Source organism: Oncorhynchus gorbuscha, linkage group LG03, assembly GCF_021184085.1.
Source record: "Oncorhynchus gorbuscha isolate QuinsamMale2020 ecotype Even-year linkage group LG03, OgorEven_v1.0, whole genome shotgun sequence".
Lineage (NCBI taxonomy): Eukaryota > Metazoa > Chordata > Actinopteri > Salmoniformes > Salmonidae > Oncorhynchus > Oncorhynchus gorbuscha.
Window position 1 is genome coordinate 42459780 of NC_060175.1, and position 15514 is coordinate 42475293.

Here is a 15514-nt window from a genome sequence, read left to right on the forward strand (position 1 = left end):
CAAAATCGGTGCTATTGGCACTGTATTAAAATGGCAACAATGTTAGGCATCCCAAAAGGTTATTTTCAAAGGAATCAAGATTCTCAGAAAATAAACAAAATTGGTCATATTGTAATCCTACAAGTAAAGGTGTAGTGCAATGGAATTCATATTGGTAAACATATACAGTATTTCCACAATATAACACATTTGGAGCAATGGCAATTTCAGACACATATGGCAATCTGCATGTAGTAGCTACTGTACTGTATATATTTCATGAACGATGAAGACCCATGGCAACTGCTATCAGTAAAATGCATTAGAAAGGATGGTGCAAGATGATTCAGGATGAACCTTTGTACTCTATATCAAAACATGGAATGGCTCAGTATGGCTACATACAGTGTGTGTGTATATATATATATGGTATATATATATATATATATATATATATATATATATATATATATATATATATATACGGTATATATATATATATATATATGTATATATATATATATATACGGTATATATATATATATATATATATATATATATATATATATATATATATATATATATATATATATATATATATATATATATATATATATAATTTAATTTCAATAAGTTACACATAGATTATCATAAACATGGTAAACAATATCATACACATGATGAACAATATCTCAAACCACAAGTTTCTGGTCTTTTGTAATGATATATTTTGTATTCAGGAATCATGTCTTAGAACAGTCTAGAATCCTTGGTAAAGCTAATGCGTTCTGAATAAAGTCTGAAATCTCTACATGGTGTTCAGGTCAGAACGGTATTTGTACATCAGGAGAAAGGATCATCCCCAGTGGAGTGAAAAAGGCGTGCAATAAAACAAACATATGGACTGCATGCAGTTGAGCAAATCCCCTGGAAAAAGACCAGTCCCAAGGCCCTTGCTGTAGATATCCAACATGAAAATACAACTCTTACTGACAGCCACCCTTTGAGTGGGTTAGAGACCTTTCACCGTGGATGCATATGGGATACTAATTGCATGGGTTGTGATGGGTGAGGCATGGTTCGTATTCATTCAACAAGACGTCCCAGAATTGGCACACGATCACATTTTTGAAGTGTCACTGACTGGCAGGGCCCTGAACATGCCAAGCATACAGCCCAGATCAAAGATGTCTGTAGCAGCACACAAGGCAGGAAGAGAGGAAGTGAGCTGACAGCGTTGGCGATACATGCCATTCACAATGTCAAAGGCGAATAGAGGTTAAAAAATACCTCTTAAGGGACACAGCTGGACATGACACATGGCCAATAATGTTGTGATTTGTCGTCCATCCCTCTCATCTGAGAAAAAACTGAACCAACAATATACAGTATGTTGAGGTACAGCTCAAGTCTGTGTGATTATGTGTCAACACAGTGTTATCCATACTGTATCAGCAAGTGGGGTCACGCAGCACCTCAGCCTGGGAGAGGATTCTGGCTGAGCTGGGCACTTTCCAGGGTCCAGGGCTAATATGACCCTTTTGGCTCTGAGCATCCTCCTGAACGTCATTTGAGGAGGCCCCTGTGTCTTTTCTGATCCTCTCCTCTATTGGTGATAACACAGAGTATTTTCTACTGCTTTCCTCTGTTGTATAGGCTCCAGAATCTGTTATAGTCTTTTCCTCTTTTGATGAAACCCCTGTGTCTTTTTTCCTTTTCTCCTCTTTGTGTTTTTCCCTTTCCCCGTCTCTCAGAATATCTCTCCTTGCCCCTGTCTCCTTGCCCTCCTGAGGAGTTGGCCTGTGATGTCCTGCCTCTGTCCCAACCCTCATTTGAATACTGGCCTGCTCATGGGCAGCCTTGGTAGTTCCCCCTCCCCCCACTCTCTCCTGTATGTTTTTGCTGCCCTTTGAATCCCCTCTTTTGTAGTTTTTGTTTTTCTCAAAGGACTCCTTGCTGAAAAGGTCCTTTGATGTGCTCTGCTGTACCTGCTGTTTCTTTATGTGTGGCTGGCTCAAGACTTCGTGTCCTTCTCGAGGGAACTTTCTGGGGCTGGGTGACCGGCTTCCTTTCTGAGGGTAAGCCTTCCTGCCCTTGTTTGTCACTGCTTCCTGGGTCTTCTTCTCAGACTTTTTGGGGCTCTGTGAGCGCTCTTTGAATGTTTCACCTGTTTTTTTGGGGGCTGCTGGACTCCATGGAGCCTTTAGACCTGGTATGACCTGGTTTGACCTTATAGAGGTTGATCTGCTCAGGGGTGATGGGAGAGAGCCTGTCTGCCTGCCTGTCTGCCCGCTCCCCATTCCACTTCACTGAGCCAGTGCCCCTGCTGGTCTGGGGGTGGGGTGTTCGGGGAGACAGGAAGTTCCAGTCAGGGGTCTCACTGATGAAAGGGTAGGAACCTGAGACGGAGCTGCAGGTGGAGAACGGAGAAGAGAGGAGTAACGTTTCGGAGACAAGCGCCTCTCTAGGAAAACGTGTGGGTGAAGTGATGGTTGGATCCAACTTACCTAGAAGTAAAATATGTTGTTACACAGATGTAATATATATATATAGAGAGGCTCACAGATCATCATGATAGTAACAAGTAACGTACAAGAGCAGAATTCTGATTTTCTAGTCTAGACATGAAAGGAGGAAGCAAGAAGAAAATGAGAATGGAATTACCAAAGTAAAAGAGGACAGGCCAGTAAAAGCAATGAAGTGGTTAGTGGTGGTGCTCGTTTGAGTAGTAGCACATAGTAGAGGGGACGTTATCACCTGCAGCAGGGGGAAGAGAGGAAGTGCCAAGAGTAAGCAGTTATACAGTAGACAGCAGAGGACTCAATTTGGGTAACATTCTACATTAACAGAGCATTTTGCTTTTTTACAACCAAATCTCTATTTTTTTTAAAAAAGTAAATGGAATGTTATAGGAGGGTCCGATTTCTTTTCATGTGATTTCACTTGATTTTTTGAAACTTGTGATTCACTTCCTCATCCTGGTTGTACAGTACGGGGACTTTGAAGAAAACATGAACAAGGGCTAAAAAACACTTAAATATGTTCTTTCAGAAATTAAAAAGCTTTCAGTAGAGTGATGCAGGTCTTTAGAACATGAATTTGTGTCATTCCGAACTTTATCTGGATCATTATATTCCATTTCGTGGCAACTCGAGCTACTTCTCTGTCCATTCTAGCAGCAGGCTACATGGAGAATGGAACAGCTAGATAGGGGAAACAGCTCGAGTCGCACAAAATGGAATATAAACTTCAGGATAAAGTTCGGAATGACACAATTTCATGTGTACAACATCTAAAGACCTACTATTTCTTATTGTTGCAAGTAAGAATTTCTTTGGACGATGTATGCAATGCGGATCCCGTACATACGACTAATAAAACTTCAAACTTGAAAAATAAAAATGTCTTTGTAAAAAAGCAAAGTTCTCCTATAATGGTCCAATGCAGCGTTTAAAAAAAAATATATTATCTCAATATGAAATAATTTCTGGGTAACAATGAAGTACCTTACCGTGATTTTTAAAAATGAAAATGGTCAAAAAAGAACAAAAATAGCTTCTTGGCCATTTCTCAATAAATAATTTTGCTAGGACTGTCTGGGAGTGGTTTGAGTGGGGAGGGGGAAACTGAAAACTGGGTAATGTCACAAGGCAGGCTAAAACTCCATCCCACCAAAACAGGCTGAAATTTCAGCCCTTACACTTACCCATTTCACAGTATTATTCCAACCTCAGAGTGTGGAAATATATATAAAATGCTGAAAAATCCAATTTTTTACTGCACTGGGCCTTTATGATAGAGCTAATTTAGATTTCCGCCTAAATATACATACCCAAACTTAATTATTGTTCATTACAACTGGTCATGTTGCATAGTTTTAGAAAAGTATCGAACTCACCTATCTGTAAAACAATTGCTGAGATGTACTCACTTTTGAGGACATAAGCTCAAATACATAGTACAAATATTATGAAAATTTGAAAAATACTTAGATTTTTTCCTATTCAACAAAAGTGGGGCAAAAGGGCCTGAAATGACTGAAATGCTTTCTAAATATAGTACAAATTGAATTATACATTACTTACTATAAGATTTCACATTTCTTATAACTGTAAAATAAATATGATCATACTTAGTGACAGCACAATATTGGCACAATTTCATTTAACTGTCGAAAGATAAGTTTCTCCTACACGTCCACTGAGTGGCGCAGAGACACCATTACAATGTGTGCAGACTCATTACAACTTCAACTTTAAGCAACTTTAAGTGAGAAAGTGGTATTGTTTTAATTCTATGAAATGTTTTAGTATTTTTTCCATGTTGAGAGCTCTGCATATCACAGTGATGATGAAACCACAATTGCTGGATCCGCTAGACTGTCACCATTCATATGCTCCCAGATTGGGCTCACTTGCTCAGAGGAAGTGTAAATCGATTACTTGTCTGGATATGCCAGAAATTGTGACACGTCAGTCCCTATGCAAATGTGGGGTGTGAAACCTGACACTTCAAGTCAGCTCCGTTGAGTGGAAGAGAGCAGACAGATGGGGCTTTCTGGCACCAAAAGGCATGGGACCCTACTTTGTTTGTTCACAGAGCTCTTTGTACACCAAAATATCAGTCGTAACCAGTCCAGCACCGCTCTAAGTATGTCCCCCATATGGGGGATTTAACATCTAAGAGGTTACATGAATTAACATGAATTAACAAAGTAGTTAACAGGGATAGCTAAATCCTGAACCTCTTGGAGATAGGGCTGAATACTGCCCCCTTTGGAGGAAGTGCATGCCCATAGTAAACTGAATTTTTTTCCCCCAAAATTGCTAATATATGCATATAATAATTATTATTGAATAGAAAACACTCTAAAGTTTCTAAAACCATTTAAATTATGTCTGTATGTAAAGCAGAACTCTCAGGGCAGCCATTCTCCCAAACTCTCTCTTGGCAACAGAAAAGTTGGGCCAACTTTGACGTCATCGCCCCCACCCTTCCCAAGCAGCTAGCGATCTGGGAACAGTTTGTATGTGTTCAGCGCGATGTCTGCTTTCAAATGGCTCGTTCATTGTGAGAATCTCGCGCGCCCTTGTCCTTTGGCGGGCAAAAACGTTCGGGTCACTCGAAAATACATGCACTCTATTGCGCGCGGCCGATTTGGGGCGCGTTCTTTTTCAAGAAACACCAATTGATGTCGGTTTGTTTGTTCGCGCTGATTATTGTTTTACATGTTAAAAACATCATAAAGCTCGATTCTGCACTTAGTTTGACCAGTTTAGTCGACATATAATATGCAATTTTGAAGTTTTGATGCGCAAGAGTGCGGGACCAGAAGTCATTTTGGGTGCATTTCAGCTGAAGCTGTTAGCATATGCTAATACAGAGACACACAATTTGAAACCAAACGATGTATTGGGTAAGTATGACTCCTTCTACGTCTTCTGATCGAAGAACATCAAAGGTAAGGGAATATTTATGTGGTTATTTTTGGGTTTCTGTGGACTCCAAACGTAGAGGAGACATACTGCTAATATCTGAGCGCCGTCTCAGTATAGCCTAGTGAACGAATTCTGTAACGTTAAAAATAAATGTAACACAGCGGTTGCATTAAGAAGAAGTGTATCTTTGTAACTATATGTAGAATATGTATATTTAGTCATGTTTATTGCTTGTTATCTGACGTTACCTGTCGGAGCTATCATCATTTCTCCGGACATTTGAGTAGCATTTTTTTAAATGTCGTCATTGTAAACAGAGATTTATGGATATAAATGGCATATTATTGAAAAAACATAAATGTACTGTGCAACATGTCATCTGATGAAGATTTTCAAAAGGTTAGTGAATTATTTATTTTTTAATCCTACTTGTAAATTTTATATTTTCTGGGACAAAATGGCTGCCTCTTGTCTTTTGTTTCGGTGGTGATCTAATATAAATATGTGCTATGTTTTCGCCGTAAAACATTTTAGAAATCTGACTTGCTGGGTAGATGAACAAGGTGTTTATCTTTCATTTGAGCTATTGGACTTGTTAATGTGTGGAGGTTAAATATTTCTAAGAATGTTGTTTTGCATTTTGCGTTATGGTAATGAGCTTGAGCCGTAGTCACGATCCCGGATCCGGGATGGGTCGCCTTAAGTAATGTGTGTACAAAGCATTGCTGCATCAGCTCATGTTAATTAGCACACCTTTGTTAAATGCTACCAACATAACATGCATCAACAAACATGTTCAAACATTTTACATCTCATACCACAAAAAAGTTCTATCTTATCTTGTAGATCTAGACTTCTGTGTACTTACTGTTGTCTTGTACCAGACCCTGCCCTGGCCTTAACAAGAGCTGCACTTTGCTGCCCCCAGCCTGGATCAGCTCGATGGCGCGGGTATGGGTGATGCCCTGGGTCGGCTCTCCATTGATCTCCACTATCTGATCTCCCACCTGCACATACATTTACATTATAGTCATTTAGCAGACACTCTTATCCATTGCAACTTACAGGAGCATTCGGGTTATCGAGCATATCGATATATTTTTCACCTAGCCAGCTCGGGGAATACAACCAGCGACCTTTCGGATACTTACTGACCCAACACTCCTAACTTCATGGTGACAGGGGGGCAGTATTGAGTAGCTTGGATGAATAAGGTGCCCAGAGGAAACTGCCTGCTACTCTGTCCCAGATGCTAATATATGCGTATTATTAGTAGTATTGGATAAAAAACATGCTGAAGTTTCTAAAACTGTTTGAATGATGTCTGTGAGTATAATAGAACTCATATGGCAGGTGAAAACCCGAGACAAATCTAATCAGGAAGAGGGAAATCAAAGGTTTGTAGTTTTTCAACTCTTTGCCATTCCAATATACAGTATACATGGGGTCATATTGCACTTCCTAAGGCTTCCACTAGATGTCAACTGTCTTTAGAACTTTGTTTGAGGCTTCTACTATGAAGGGGGGCTGAATGAGAGGGGATTGAGCCAGGTGTCTGGCAGAGTGCCACAGGCTCGTGACGCTCGGTCACGAGAGAGTTAGCTCTTGTTCCATTGCTTTTCTACAGGAATTCTCCGGTTGGAACATTATTGAAGATTTATGATAAAAACATCCTAAAGATTGATTCTATACTTAGTTTGACAAATTTCTACGGGCTGTAACGGAACTACGGGCTATAAATTATGAACTTTATCGAACAAATCAAACATTTATTGTGGAACTGGGATTCCTGGGAGTGCATTATGATGAAGATCATCAAAGGTAAGTGAATATTTATAATGCTATTTCTGTCTAATGTTAACTACACTATGGCAGATATCTTTTTGGATGCTTTGTTGTCTGAATGCTCTACTCAGATTATTGCATGGTTTGCAATTAAGTTTTTTTTTAAATCTGACAAAGCGGTTGCATTAAGGACATAGTATATCTCTAATCCCATGTATAACACTTGTATTTTCATCAACATTTATGATGAGTATTTCTGTAAATTGATGTGGCTCTCTGCAAAATCACTGGATGTTTTGGAACTACTGAACATAACACGCCAATGTAAAATTAGATTTTTTAAATATAAATATGCACTTTATCGAACAAAACATACATGTATTGTGTAACATGAAGTCCTATGAGTGTCATCTGATGAAGATTATCAAAGGTTAGTGATTAATTTGATCTCTATTTGTGCTTTTTGTGACTCCTCTCTTTGGCTAGAAATTCCAAGATGGCGTAGCAGTGAAGACGTGTTTTGTTAGTGTCTCGTCTACTTTTGTATTTTTCATATTTTTTGTATATATATTTCAACTTTATTTTCAATCTCTTTTCGATTTATAATTCGATTATACCCTCCGGTAACCTGCCTCACCCAATGTGATACGGTATCGCTACAGTATCGCTATTATTTAAAAAATAAATAATTGTAGAACACATTCAAGAACTACAAGCTATTTAATCATTGTTAGCCACTGCTAGAGGCTTTTACCTTCTGCACAGATACCAGCCCTGTTCTTAGCTGGATAATACTCGCCAGTCTACCCGTATCGGACTGTCTCTCCACAACAACGGCGGATTCCTGCCATAATCCCTGGACCACTACTTGTGATCTTCACAGCTAGCTTGCAGCTAGCTAGCTCACAGCTTGCACTCACCGTGGCATCCAGTACCGAACCTATCCCTGAGGCATTCCTCCCAGCCTACTCAGCTGTTCACCCGAACCCCACTCATACACCATACACGGCTAGAGCCCAATACTCCACCGGATCCTTGCTGTAAACTCTGGACCTTGGCACCGGTTCACCGCTTCTACCGATTGGCTATAGTGGCTAACGCCACTGCCATGAAGCTAACACCAGTTAGCCGTGAGCCAGGCGCATCTCCTGGCTAGCAAACTAAATTCTACAATATCTCTTTCGCTATCTGGCTTGGATTCTCTGTCGACACGGCCCCCCGCCGCACCACCACGACTGGACTGCCGACGAATACTCCATCCGCTGTGCCTTCACCCGGCCTCCGTTGGAGGGTTACTAACTTTAAATGCTGTGTCGCCCGAGTGCTAGCCTAGCGGCGGCTTCTCTGTTCCATCTACTGTTGCCCTCTGGACACTATGATCACTTGGCTACATAGCTGATGCCTGCTGGACTGTCCATTAATCACCGTACTCTATTCTGTTTATTTATTTTGTATCTGTCGGCCCCAGCTGTGAACTCAGGCTCTGTGTGTAGTTAACCCGACCTTCTCTGCCTAGTCATCGCCATTTTACCTGCTGTTGTTGTGTTAGCTGATTAGCTGTTATTGTCTCACCTGTTGTTTTAGCTAGCTCTCCCAATCAACACCTGCGATTACTTTATGCCTCGCTTTATGTCTCTCTCAAATGTCAATATGCCTTGTATACTGTTGTTCAGGTTAGTTATCATATGCCTCCTCCCTAAGTTTGTTTTACTCACTGCTTTAGCTCACTCTGCCAACCCTGATGTCCTTGCCGTGTCTGAATCCTGGCTTAGGAAGTCCACCAAAAATTCAGAGATTTCCATACCCAACTATAACATTTTCCGTCAAGATAGAACTGCCAAAGGGGGAGAAGTTGCAGTCTACTGTAGAGATAGCCTGCAAAGTAATGTCATACTTTCCAGGTCCATACCCAAATAGTTCGAACTACTAATTTGAAAAATTCATCAGTGAGACCCCTGACTGGAGTTTGTTCTGTTAGGTGACCTAAACTGGGATATGCTTAACACCCCGGCAGTCCTACAATCTAAGCTAGATGCCCTCAATCTCACACAAATCATCAAGGAACCCACCAGGTACAACCCTAAATCTGTAAACAAGGGCACCCTCATAGACATTATCCTGACCAACTGGCCCTCCAAATACACCTCCGCTGTCTTCAATCAGGATCTCAGCGATCACTGCCTCATTGCCTGTATCCACTACGGGTCCGCAGTCAAACGACCACCCCTCATCACTGTCAAACGCTCCCTAAAACATTTCTGCGAGCAGGCCTTTCTAATCGACCTGGCCCGGGTATCCTGGAAGGATATTGACCTCATCCCGACAGTTGAGGATGCCTGGTCATTCTTTAAAAGTAACTTCCTCACCATCTTAGATAAGCATGCTCCGTTCAAAAAATGCAGAACTAAGAACAGGTATAGCCCTTGGTTCACTCCAGACCTGACTGCCCTCGACCAGCACAAAAACATCCTGTGGCGGACTGCAATTGCATCGAATAGTCCCCGCGATATGCAACTGGAAGTCAGGAACCAATACACGCAGTCAGTCAGGAAAGCAAAGGCCAGCTTTTTCAAGCAGAAATAAAAACTCCAAAAAGTTATGGGACACTGTAAAGTCCATGGAGAACAAGAGTACCTCCTCCCAGCTGCCCACTGCACTGAGGCTAGGTAACACGGCCACCACCGATAAATCCATGATAATCGAAAACTTCAACAAGCATTTCTCAACGGCTGGCCATGCCTTCCTGCTGGCTACTCCCACCTCCGCCCAACCTCCGCACCCCCCCGCAGCTACTCGCCCAAGCCTCCCCAGTTTCTCCTTTACCCAAATCCAGATAGCAGATGTTCTGAAAGAGCTGCAAAACCTGGACCCGTACAAATCAGCTGGTCTTGACAATCTGGACCCTCTATTTCTGAAACTATCCGCCGCCATTGTCGCAACCCCTATTACCAACCTCTCTTTCATATCGTCTGGGATCCCCAAGGATTGGAAAGCTGCCGCAGTCATCCCCCTCTTCAAAGGGGGAGACACCCTGGACCCAAACTGTTACAGACCTATATTCATCCTGCCCTGCCTATCTAAGGTCTTCAAAAGCCAAGTCAACAAACAGATCACTGACCATCTCGAATCCCACCGTACCTTCTCCGCTGTACAATCTGGTTTCCGAGCCGGTCACGGGTGCACCTCAGCCACGCTCAAGGTACTAAACGATATCATAACCGCCATCGATAAAAGACAGTACTGTGCAGCCGTCGACCTGGCCAAGGCTTTCGACTCTGTCAATCACCATATTCTTATCGGCAGACTCAGCAGCCACGGTTTTTCTAATGCCTGCCTTGCCTGGTTCACCAACTACTTTGCAGACAGAGTTCAGTGTGTCAAATCGGAGGGCATGTTGTCCGGTCCTCTGGCAGTCTCTATGGGGGTGCCACAGGGTTCAATTCTCGGGCCGACTCTTTTCTCTATATATATCAATGATGTTGCTCTTGCTGCAGGCGATTCCCTGATCCACCTCTACGCAGACGACACCATTCTGTATACCATTCTGTACCATTCTGTATACTTCTGGCCCTTCCTTGGACACTATGCTATCTAACCTCCAAACGAGCTTCAATGCCAAACAACACTCCTTCTGTGGCCTCCAACTGCTCTTAAACGCTAGTAAAACCAAATGCATGCTTTTCAACCATTCGCTGCCTGCACCCGCACGCCCGACTAGCATCACCAACCTGGATGGTTCCGACCTAGAATATGTGGACATCTATAAGTACCTAGGTGTCTGGCTAGACTGTAAACTCTCCATCCAGACTCATATCAAACATCTCCAATCGAAAATCAAATCTAGAGTCGGCTTTCTATTCCGCAACAAACTCTACTTCACTCACGCCGCCAAACTTACCCTACTAAAACTGACTATCCTACCGATCCTCGACTTCGGCGATGTTATCTACAAAATAGCTTCCAGTACTCAGCAAACTGGATGCAGTTTATCACACTGCCATCCGTTTTGTTACTAAAGCACCTTATACCACCCACCACTGCGACCTGTATGCTCTAGTCCGCTGGCCCGCGCTACATATTCATCGCCAGACCCACTGGCTCCAGGTCATCTACAAGTCCATGCTAGGTAAAGCTCCGCCTTATCTCAGTTCACTGGTCATGATGGCAACACCCACCCGTAGCACGCGCTCCAGCAGGTGTATCTCACTGATCATCCCTAAAGCCAACACCTCATTTGGCCGCCTTTCCTTCCAGTTCTCTGCTGCCTGTGATTGGAACGAATTGCAAAAATCGCTGAAGTTGGAGACTTTTATCTCCCTCACCAACTTTAAACATCTGCTATCTGAGCAGCTAATCGATCGCTGCAGCTGTACATAGTCCATCGGTAAATAGCCCACCCAATTTACCTACCTCACCCCCATACTGTTTTTATTTATTTAATTTTCTGCTCTTTTGCACACCAGTATCTCTACCTGCACATGACCATCTGATCATTTATCACTCCAGTGGTAATCTGCTAAATTGTAATTATTCGCCTACCTCCTCATGCCTTTTGCACACGATGTATATAGACTCTTTTTTTCTTTTTTTTCTACTGTGTTATTGACTTGTTTATTGTTTACACCATGTGTAACTCTGTGTTGTTGTCTGTTCACACTGCTATGCTTTATCTTGGCCAGGTCGCAGTTGTAAATGAGAACTTCTTCTCAACTAGCATACATGGTTAAATAAAGGTGAAATAAAATGGCTGTAAAAATGGCTGTGTTTTTCTGTGACTTGGTGGTGACCTAACATAATCGTTTGTGGTGCTTTCGCTGTAAAGCCTTTTTGAAATTAGACACTGTGGCTGGATTAATGAGAATATTATCTTTAAAATGGTGTGAAATACTTGTATGCGTGAGGAATTTTAATTATGAGATTTTTGTTGTTTTGAATTTGGCGCCCTGCACTTTCACTGGCTGTTGTCGGGGTGGTACGCTACCGTCCCGAATATCCCAGAGAGGTTAACCGCTAGGCTACCTGCCGCCCTACATACATACACAAACATTACATTTCGATAAACATACACAAACATCACACATTTAGATGATCAAATCTCCAAAGGCAACAAGCCATGTTATTAGACATTTTATTATTCAAGACATGACATGATATTGAATAACGTAAACAGTAACGTGTGTGGATATTTCCTAAGGCACCGGGGGTCAGACTTACGTGGATTCTCCCGTCCAGCAGAGCAGGCCCCTCCTCAGCCAGTCTCAGGATGTACAGGCCCATGTTGTACTCAGTCCCTCCCCTCAGACTGAAGCCAAAACCCCGGGACCCCCGGTCCAGCTCCACCGTGATGCAGCCCTAAATGGCGCATGCGTACAAACACAGATACACATAACCACACACACACACACACACACACAGACACACATACATAGACAGAGACACACACACACACAAATGCACACACATCGAACTTAAGCTGTAATGATGTTTTTTCTGAGTCGTGTCAATTTAATTCATGTAAAATCCCTAAACACTCTACAGAAACAATGACAGAAATAACGAAATGAGCCTTGCCTGTTTGGGGCCTGTAACACACATTGTTCCCTGTTCGCTCAGAGGCAGAGTTTTGTAGTCAGCCCAGGTGACTCCCTCCCTTTTCTCCTCCAGATCTAGGTTATAACTAGAACAGACAACAGCATTCAGTCACACTACTATATGTATATCTTCAATAAAGCACAGCAGTTTCTCTGCTGGGGGGCACAGAGAACAAAGCAATCAATCAATCACTCATACTTAAGTCTCTGGGTTGTTCTGCTAAATGCTGAATCAGGGTTTCATTCCATGTTTTGGTGTACTAATGAGTAAGATCAGGGCCTTTACCGCTCTTCCTGCATGGCTGACCTCTGACCCATAGCTCTGTGCTGAAGGGCAGGGCTCTGCTTGGCTGAGCTGGCTCCAGAGGGAGGACCCTTGTATTCTAGAATGCACAAATACAAGTCAAACCATTATGAGGACACAAACACAAACCAACCATCCTAAACAGTAGTAGGTATATGACTTGGAATACCAGGGAGACCAACATAGTCCCATCTCATGGGTGATACTACTGGTGACGCTTACCATCCTCCGGGACCACGGTGAGGGTGACAGCATTGCCAGCATCCTTGATTAGCTGAACAATGTCATTGTGAGACAGCCCCACGATGGACCGCCCGTTGACCGCTGAGATGCGGTCGCCCACGTTCAGCAGGCCACAGCGGTCAGTGGGGCTGCCTTCGATGATGCGTCCAATCTTATGAGGAATCACTGCAAAGAGAGAGATGTCTGATAACACACCCATCCCACCCGATGGATTCAGTCAGAAATATACAATAGGTCTGTACTTTGGGTGATATGATTTATATTATTTGTAATGGCTTGGTCTAGCTTGAACAGTAGGAGACTGGTGTGTTTGGTTGTGTCTGGGATAAGCAGTGGGGTGCTAGGCATCAAATACATTCTCACCTCCAAGCGGGGGCTTGCTCTTAGAGGTGAGGATGACGAAGCCGAAGCCCTCGCTGTCCTTGCGGTGGAGGGTGATGTCGAAGGACTCGTGGTCCAGCACGCTGGGCATCTGGATACGAGGGAGTCTGGGGGAGCCGTTGACCAACACTGGAGCCATGTGGAGCCCTGCCTCCTCCTCAGTCATATCTGAAAAACACATGGAGAGTATAGACTGAAGAGTAGTATCAAATGTGTGTGTGTGTGTGTTTTAGTGACCAAGGCGTAGAGGGTCCAGGCAGTCAGTGAGTGCTCACCTCTGTAGATGACTTTCCTACGCACAGTCAACATGACCTGACCATTGCGGGCAGCGTTGGTCATCAGGTCCAGAACCTGCTTGTGGGAACGGCCCTTGACCATGATTCCATCGATGCCTATGAGCTCATCACCAGCCCTCAGACGCCCATCCTTCTCAGCTGCACCCAGGGGCACGATGGCACCAATATACACCTGTCAAAGCGAGAGTCATACTCTGAGTCAGAAACACTCAACAAACATTGTCTATAGTGTTAAAAAAAGTACAAAGATTATCTAACAGGGAGGAAGTTCATACTTCGGTACTCACTGGCTGCTCTGGACCTTCTCCTCCCAGAACACGGAAGCCAAAGCCAGTCTCCTGGTCCCTCTTGATGAACACATCCAAGTCCTTGGTGTGAGGCTCTGTGGACAGTTCACAGGGGTTAGATAGGGTATCAGAGAGGTGAACACCATTCAATCATCCAGTCAGCAGGGTGAACTCACAGGCTTATCTTATAGCTCACATTGATACTGGATCCACAAATGTAGGGTGACCATTAATCGACGGTCATGAACATACAAATGAAACACTGGCATCCATTTACTACTACAGAACTATGGATGGAATATAACTGAGCATAAGGTTACTAGACCTCCTCTACAACCAGACTCTGTCGGTGGATGTGCACTCACGCTTGCTCTCCAGCAGGGCCTTGGACTTGAGGTACATCTCTGTGGCGTCCCGTTTGGGTGAGTCGTTGCGCAGGGTTGAGGTGTTGGAATGGTATGGGAGGGCTTGGGAGACAGAGTCTGTAACACAGTCCAGAGTCTCTGTGCTAGCTGTCATCTCCTGCCTCTGACGGGGTCACAGAGCCACAGACACAGTACAGTTAGATCACATTAAAGACCACACAGTCTATATATACTTCATTACCCAGACACATAGCACAGGATGTAATGGTGATTGAATATTAAAGGAGTGAAAGGTCATTCCACTGCTGGCTCCCACATTGCCTTCACATTATCCCCGCTAGCTTCATGGTAAACCAATGGCCAATGGGATTTGAATGCAATTTAACATCCACAGGCGTAAGAAGATTTCCCTATGGCACTGACAGGCTTATTCTGTGGAAAAGGCCAGCTTCATCTAAAGCTGTCATAAGAATATACAATCTTATCTAAAAAGGCTTCTATGCTTCATTACCATTACAATCCACAGACAAAAGGCTGAGAAAATGAATGCTGAATGGAAGTAATTAAGACCGTTTTCAAAGCAAACAAAAGGAGGCCGCCTGAAACATAATCAATATTCAAATTTATACTGGTAGTTATCATTTAATGTGATGCAATGGGGCTTGCTGGTTAGCTAAAGGACAAAAGGCTTTAATATGAAAATGAGGGATAAGTGCCAAGGTATACAATAGTAAAACACAGAGTATTATAGAACATTGTCTGCTTTTACTCACAGGTTTCAGGCTCTTCACAGGAGATGTCTGACCTGTGAGAAACACTAGAATGAGTCATGAGAATGTTTAGAA

General features: G+C 42.9%; 1 protein-coding gene across 8 annotated transcripts in view; it reads right to left on the bottom strand.

Moving 5' to 3' along the window:
* Positions 1-2136: 2136 nt before the first annotated feature.
* The window catches only part of LOC124031401 (membrane-associated guanylate kinase, WW and PDZ domain-containing protein 3-like), a 155175-nt gene continuing 141797 nt past the window's right edge, over positions 2137-15514 (bottom strand). Inside the window, exons 11-22 of one of the 8 annotated variants that reach the window (XM_046342601.1) lie at positions 15443-15486; positions 14670-14832; positions 14293-14399; positions 13997-14189; positions 13704-13889; positions 13320-13523; positions 13080-13176; positions 12774-12879; positions 12417-12554; positions 6286-6424; positions 2644-2736; positions 2359-2486 (exon numbers count right to left, since the gene is read on the bottom strand). In XM_046342601.1, the coding sequence (XP_046198557.1) occupies positions 2684-2736; positions 6286-6424; positions 12417-12554; positions 12774-12879; positions 13080-13176; positions 13320-13523; positions 13704-13889; positions 13997-14189; positions 14293-14399; positions 14670-14832; positions 15443-15486 (1430 nt within the window). In that variant the 3' untranslated portion in view covers positions 2359-2486; positions 2644-2683. Of the gene's footprint in view, positions 2487-2643; positions 2737-6285; positions 6425-12416; positions 12555-12773; positions 12880-13079; positions 13177-13319; positions 13524-13703; positions 13890-13996; positions 14190-14292; positions 14400-14669; positions 14833-15442; positions 15487-15514 lie in introns of all 8 variants that reach the window. The other 7 variants (XM_046342600.1, XM_046342595.1, XM_046342599.1 and 4 more) reach the window with 7 other exon arrangements.